We start from the raw sequence: 7,504 nt of genomic DNA, 5'->3' as shown, positions 1-7,504 counted from the left end.
TACAGAGCCACACCAAGCCTGCTGAGTAACTAGAGACTGTGAGTAGCTACAAAGACTGTGCATAACTAAAATGGAAACTTGACCCCGCGAGGCTGTAAAGCTTAAAGTGTTGCCAAGTTTAGAGTTGCCAAGTGTTGAAACTGTGTTGCAACATTCTGAAACTGTGTGTCACATTAAGGAGACTAAAGCTCTAATTTAGCTGCCAAATAAAGTCTGTTCTTGTTTACTGCAACGTGTCCTCTGTCTATTAATCCACCTGCTCCAAAGGGCCTGCACATGACTGAGGTCAGATGTGACAGTCCGGAATCATCTAGTAGCCTTGGCCAAACATAACGACTCTCAGCAGGTGACACCAACCAAGATTTCTGCAGAAAGCTGGAGAACCTTCCTGAACGCCCTAAATACCTCCTGACAGTTCCTTCAGGATATTCTATTACACACGGGGCTATTTTAAGCGTCATTACATTACAAGGACGTTGCTGGATGCTTCCAGATATCCCTCGTATGTGTCTGATGCTTATACTACTACTACTGCTGTGCTACACAATCCAATGACACAGCTGCTACAAAAACTTTCCCCCCCTTAGTTGTATAATAAAGAGTTCGGACCCAGACCCAAGGGGGAGATGAACGGGTGACGCTCTACATATTGTGACAGCTGTTGACACTTGATGTGGGTGAACAACTGTTCTCCAGAAATAGACTGCAGAGAAGAAAAGGATTGATGGAGCTTTTGTATAAATGGAATATTGTATTATATCATTATGGGTGCAGGAGACTTGGCAGGGGGTACATTCTATGAAGTAGTGCTCAGGCACTTTGGAAAGTATGTGAGCCTGGCGAAGAGTGAGGGCTGGTGGGACAGACTACTGAGAGCCCATAGCCACCTCCGAGCTGTGGGTCAGGCAGGGAAGGAGGGGAGGGGTGATGTTCCTTTTATAGGACTGTTCTTTGGGAATGTGAAGGTGCTGAAATAACAGACGTGACTGAGGATTGGGGTAGTCATTCTCTCAGCTGGGCTGACTTCACTTCTGCACAGCTCTGGCTTATGATCCTTGCAAGGATGGAGAATGTAGAAGTATTCAACTCTGAAGGCAAAGGACGGGGTCTCAAAGCCACAAGGGAATCATGGGCTGGAGATGTCATCTTTGCAGAGCCGGCTTATGCTGCTGTAGTTTTTGACAAGTAAGTCGTTATGGTTATTTCTAAAGTTTTTCTGCATTGGGTTTAGGCACACAGATTTAGGTCTCAGTCACATGGACATCACAATAATCTATCATGGTGGATATTTAGACAAAGGGATATTACTAGAAAAATAAATTTCTGCTATTCTCCAAGATAGGGTTTCCATTTTGAACTATTATCATTGTGATTGCAAAGATGGGGAGAGGGGGGCACAAACTTTATTTAGATGAATGCAATCATTTTAATCATTAGAGCTTATGAGTTTGTGATTCAACATTTTCTTTCAGAGTGTAGAGGCAATGGGACGGGCCATTTATTGATTCCTTGTTGCTTATATAGTTCCAACATATTCTGCTATGCTGTACAGAGATTGATTGTTATCACTTATATCAGTTCTGTATATGAGTGGGACTCTTAGTCTATCCCTCCTATACCCTGTATAATACACACTAAGGATAATTTCATAATGAAGCAATTAACCTATCAGTATGTATTTGGACTGCCATTGAAACTTTGAAGGAAACCCGTTGGACATCGGGAGAACATACAAACTCCATGCAGGTGCTGTGGCTTCTATTAGTGCAAGAAATAGGTGCAATATATATATATATATATATATATATATATATATTTTTTTTTTTAATTTTTTTATTTTTTTATTTTTTCTTCCCAAACAAAGGTCATCTATCCTGAGATAGTTTTATAAAAAGCAGGAAAAGGAGACTTGTAGTAGACTGGTATCTAGCTTAGTGAAGTGATTAATTGTAAATTATGGTCTGGAAGGAACAGTGAAAGGGGTTCATTTCACATTCACTGGTGGTCTAGGACAGTGAACGGAGTCAGGTCTCTCCTGGAGTCCGGTCCTCAAGTCAGTTGCCCATTAATGTATCTCCTAAACCTAGCCCTATACTAGATGAACCATTTGGTCCTCCCTGTTTGGTCGATTGGCCATTGAAGCTTACAATCTAAATGTAAATCTTATGTTTGAGAATAGCTGTCTCCCTACACTTTAACTACACTTGTAGGGGTGTGTCTGACAGCAAGCTTGTCAACTGTTTCCATTGACGACCAGAATAATTCTGAAAGTACATTGCAGGTCGGAACTCAAGAACAGAGTGGAATAAGTAATGTGATATATTCTTAAGTTACTCAAATGGTGTAAAGTAAAGCTAAAGCCCAAAGCCACTTTAACAATTGGTAAAGATAAAGTCCCCGAGTCATGACTGACTGTTAGGGTGACATCACATTTTGACATTTTCTTGGAAGACTGTTTTTGCGGGGTGGTTTGCCATTGCCTTCCTCAGTCATCTTTTTTCCCCCCAGCAAGTTGGGTACTCATTTTACTGACCTCAGAAGGATAGAAGGCTGAGTCAACCTTGAGCTGGCTACCTGAACCAAGTGGGGATTGAACTCACAACCTTCAGGTCGTGAGCAGGAGCTTAGGACTGCATTTCTGCTACCTTAACACTGCGCACCACATGAGGCTCTACTTTTACAAGTATATGAAAGCAAATCTAACAGCTTAATATACTTCTCTATGTTAGGGCAACATATCTACAGCTACAGGTCGGTACTACAAGTATCCAAAATGGCACAAAACATTTTTAATGCCATTAAGCTGAAAGAATGGCACGTAGTTGGCACCAGACACGTAGTTCAATGTATTCATGTTGGGAGCACTCCCACTGCTGCTCCTGGCCCCTTTCCATGGTGATCGACAAGCTGCTTTGGATACATCATAACCTGTCAATCACCAACATAAGGGCAATGGGGAGGCAGGTCCTGCAATTGTCTAATGTGATGATTGAATGGCTTCAATGATGACTTTGCATTGAACTTCTATGTAGTCTATGAGTAGACAAGAGGCTACAAAGCCTTCTACTCTAGGGTTATGGATTATTCTATGTTTGAATAAATATGTATTGATCATGGATACAGATCAGCAGACTGCGCACCATGTTATTTAGTAGTCTTTATGGTTTACGTCCATTAATATCTACACAGTGTAGCCTTGGCTAGGTAAATGCCACCACAGTAGTTATTTTCCCTGTGACCTTGGCTGCATTGCTTTGAGGATGACATGGAAACTGTATACCTTGTACTTCACTTGGCTTTACTTTGTGTATATGTCACTCTGTAAGGCAGATGCCATCACTGGATGTCTCCACAGTCGTCCTTATTGAAAGACTAAATACAACTAGTATAAAAAGTGGTTTCTCCAAATTCAACACAAAATACCACTTTCAATGACCGCTGCAGTCTCAGAATAATTCAGAATTCTTGTCCCTCCATGACAAGAACCTTAATTATGGGCAATGGCTTCCACTAATATTCTTGGGTTTGTGCGCGGTAACTACCTTCTTCAAATCTCATTAAAGAATTTCTGTAGAGTTCAAGTCAGGCGACTGATGGCCACTACAGAAGCTTCCAACACTTTTTAGGAAACCAGGCCTGGCTGGACTTTGAGGTATGCTTGGAATCATTGTTGTGTTGGAAGGTCCAATGACACCCAAGCTTCAGCTTCTTCACAAAAGACATAACATTTTATCCTAGTATTTCCTGATACTTGATTGAATCTATCTGGCCATCCGCACGGTGCAGCTTTTCAGTGCCTGAGGAACTACAGCAGCCCAAGCCAGCGAGCTACTGCCATTCTTCTCTGTAGGCAGGTGTCGCTTTTTAGGGTATGCGTCATTCTTCCTCTTCCAGACATACCATTGATCCACATGCCAGAAAAGTTTCAGTTTTGTTGCATCGCTCCACAGAACAGAATCCAAGACTTCTGTGGCTTATTTATATGGTTTTGAGTATATTGGAACCAACTTTTCTCTGTTTTTGGGTCAGTAGAGGTCAATTAATGTTTTGGAGTTTGCCTTCAGTATTTAGTCTGTCCCTTACTGCGCAAACAGAAACCAAAGTGTTTGCTGTCAACATATCTTGCTGCAGGTCTTATGCAGTCACTTAAGGGGTTTTGACCATCTGTCTCCTCAGGAATCTGTAGGCAGCCGGTGATAGCTTCCTCTTTCTGCCACATTCAGGCAGTGTAGCCAGTGTTTGAACTTGCAGACTATACTTTTAACTGTATCTCTGGGAAGAATTGAGTGCCTTTGCTGTCTTTTTGTATCTTTTTCCTTGTTTGTGCAAGCCTATGATCTCTTCTCTTAACTTTTTGGACCACTCTGTTGACTCTGCTATATTTCTAACATGCAATCAAACAGTGCAGTCACCAAAGCCCCAGCCAGACCAGGTATTTTATCTCAAGAACACCTGATGCAACTAATGAAACCCTTGATTAGTTGCATCGGATGTGCTTGAAACAATGCTGATTTGAAAATGTGTGCTCTTAGGAAGGATTCTGTTCAGGGGTTGATTAATTCTAAGACTGCAGTAGTCATTGAACTTAAAGGGAATCTATCATCTACTTTTAGCCCTATAAGCTACGTTTATGGGCTAAAAGTAGGTGACCTGTGGATTCCGGAGATGTAAGCGTTTACTGACCTCCCTGAACTCCACGGGTCCCCTACTTTCAGCCCATACGCTTATGTAATAGGGCTAAAAGTAGGTAACATATTCTCTTTAACCCCTTCCCGCCACAAGACGTAAATGTAGAGGGGTACTTGACACAACAGGATGTACACTTACGTCCTGGGGATAGTGTGAGATCAGAAGAGATGCCGCGCTACTCAGCAGCGGGAGCTGGCTGTCACTGATAGCCGGCCTCCCACTGCAACAGCAGGGGTGCATCGGGACAGTGACCCTCCCCTGTTAATCCCTTTCCTGCTGTGATCGCGGCATGTTAAGGGTTCACAAAGGGAGCATGCTCCTTCTGTGATGTCATTAGGGTCTCGCGATGAGTTGCTATGGCAACAGGATGCCAGATACAGGCTATAGCAAGCAATAAGGCATTGCAGGATAGAAGTCATAGTAATCATAGGTGTGATTGTACAAGCCCCCTACAGGGACCTAAAAAGTGTAAAAAAAAAGATAACAATAATGTAAAAAAAAGAAAAAAAACCACATTTTCCCATATTAGCATAGAAACTCACATATTTGGTATCGTCATATCCATAATGATGCATACAATAAATCGAACATGCTATTTATCCTGCACTGCAATACGCGTAACCCCCCACCCCTAAAAAACAAAGGCAAAATGCTTACTTTTTTCATTTAGCCTCCCAAAAAACTCGATAGAAGTGATCAAAAAAGCCGTATGTACCCCAAAATGGTACCAATAAAAACTACGGCTTGTCTCGCAAAAAAAAAAAAGCCCTCACATGCCTCCGTACATGGAAAAATAAAAAAGTTATAGGACTTTGAATGCAGTGATTTTGGGAAAAATAATAATTTCCGAAAAAGGGTTTTTATTGCGGAAAAGTGGAAAAACCTAAAAAAATTACAAGAATTTTGGTATCGTTGTAACCGTACTGACCCGCAAAAAATGTATTGTGTCATTTATGCTGCATGATTAGCTCTGTAAAAGAAAAAAACAAAGTCTATGGCAGAATTGATGCGTTTTCTCTCCCTGCTATCATAAAAAAAATAATAAAAGTTTTACAATATAGTCTATGTACCCAAAAATGGCACCAATAAAAACTACAGTTCACCACGCAAAGAACAAGCCCTTATACGGCCGCGTCCACGGAAAAATAAAAAAGTTATGACTTTTGAAAAATGGAGATGAAAATCCGTCAAAAATCATTGCGTCCTGAAGCTGAAAATAGGCCGTGTCATTAAGGGGTTAATTTGTAATGGGGGTTGAATAATTTTGATTGCAATTGTAAATATTCGAGGACAGCGAGAAGTTTGGAACATGTGTCCTTTAATAAAGCTGTCAGTGGTTCAGTCACTCTGAAGCCAGACTGTCTGTGCTTGACTTCAGGAACATCCAGGGAAGATGTTTTCCAAGCCCTTGCTGCGGTCTGTTTAGTATCCAAACATGAGAGGAGATGAATTCCTTGTTGTGTCGTGGCACGTGTTTAGCCAGACTGAATGTTCAAAGTTACACTTCTAGTTTTAGACATTTTGGCATTGGAATTATACCTAAACTTTCAGACTACATCGCCTTTAATGCAGTTGTCTGATTTAGAAACCCCATTTTCAAATTCCTAATTAGGGAATTCTAGTAGAATAGAGCTCCATCAATTAACCAGAATTCACAGCAGCTGTAAAGAGGGTCTGTCATATTCTGGAGGACCTGGCATTTTGGGTATTACACAGATAGTCCATTGAATTAAATAACTAGCATGTAATGCTTAATTTCTCCTGCAGTGGCGCTGCAGAGAAACTGAACACTTGATGCTGGGTTCTCCCAAAGACTACGGTTGATCTTAATGATCGGCTTACGGTGATCATACACAGTAAACTAAGGGTTCTAATGCCATCTAATGTGTTCAGTGGTGTCCTGATTCTCGCAGATGCCGGGGAACCAAGGATCAGGCATGTTGTTCTCAAGGAATCTAAGTACTCGAGGGACTTTATAAATCAATATCCTATATAAAAAGTACTTATACAAACATAACTTAAATCCTAGGTCACCACCAGTGTTATGCACTGTGCTCAGAGAGATGTGGTAGCCCGGCTGACTACCACTATTTGTGAATCATACAATTACTTGTCAATTACAGTGAATTGGATGGGGAAACCAGCTGGGAGCCACCTAGCGGACATTTCTTAGGATATCATCTTACCACGGAATCTGATGCAGATTTTTCCACATGGATTCTGCTTCTAAAAATCTCAGCTATGCCACAAAATTCTGATGTGTGTTTTTCTGCAAATTCCCATGCAGCTTTAGGGCTCAGTCACACGGTCTTTCGTACGCGCGTCTGTCAGTTTCGTTTGCAGGCCGCAACTAAATAGAACCAATGCTTTTCAATAGGAGCAGGCACATGTGCGAATTTTACATGCGCACAAACGCATGAGGCAAAAATCATAGGACACCGCTTTGCAGAATGCATGGAACTGCGGCAAACCGGTGTTCTGTGTATGTGAAACCCCTGGATGCTATCGCATCCAGGGGTTTCACCTTGCGCTCAATGGGGCTGGCGGCAGCAGCAGCGACCCCATTGAGAACATATAGTGAAGATCACGATCCTCTGCCACAGCTGTCACAGCTGTGGCAGAGGCGAGCGATGTTCTCCCATTGAATTCAATGGAGCCGGCAATACAGAAAGCTCCATTGAAAGCAATGGGCTGCCGGCAAGCGCGGCAGTGATTTTCAGGGAAGGGTTTAAAATATAAGCCCTTCTCTGAAAATCAATCCAAAAATGTGTAAAAAAAAAAAAAGTATACTCACCTCTCTGCAGCTGCCGGGGCT

The 7,504-nt window shown here is 41.9% G+C and overlaps 1 protein-coding gene across 2 annotated transcripts in view; it reads left to right on the top strand.

Annotated features, from left to right (window-relative positions):
- Positions 1–909: 909 nt before the first annotated feature.
- Positions 910–7,504, top strand: part of SMYD1 (SET and MYND domain containing 1) — a 33,428-nt gene continuing 26,833 nt past the window's right edge. Inside the window, exon 1 of one of the 2 annotated variants that reach the window (XM_066572964.1) lies at positions 910–1,185. In XM_066572964.1, the coding sequence (XP_066429061.1) occupies positions 1,049–1,185 (137 nt within the window). In that variant the 5' untranslated portion in view covers positions 910–1,048. The remainder of the gene's footprint in view (positions 1,186–7,504) is intronic. The other variant, XM_066572965.1, reaches the window with a different exon arrangement.

Source organism: Eleutherodactylus coqui, chromosome 7 (assembly GCF_035609145.1).
Source record: "Eleutherodactylus coqui strain aEleCoq1 chromosome 7, aEleCoq1.hap1, whole genome shotgun sequence".
Taxonomy (NCBI): Eukaryota; Metazoa; Chordata; class Amphibia; order Anura; family Eleutherodactylidae; genus Eleutherodactylus; species Eleutherodactylus coqui.
The sequence above is the reverse complement of the archived record's forward strand: the minus strand, read 5'-3'. Positions and strand labels throughout refer to the sequence as shown.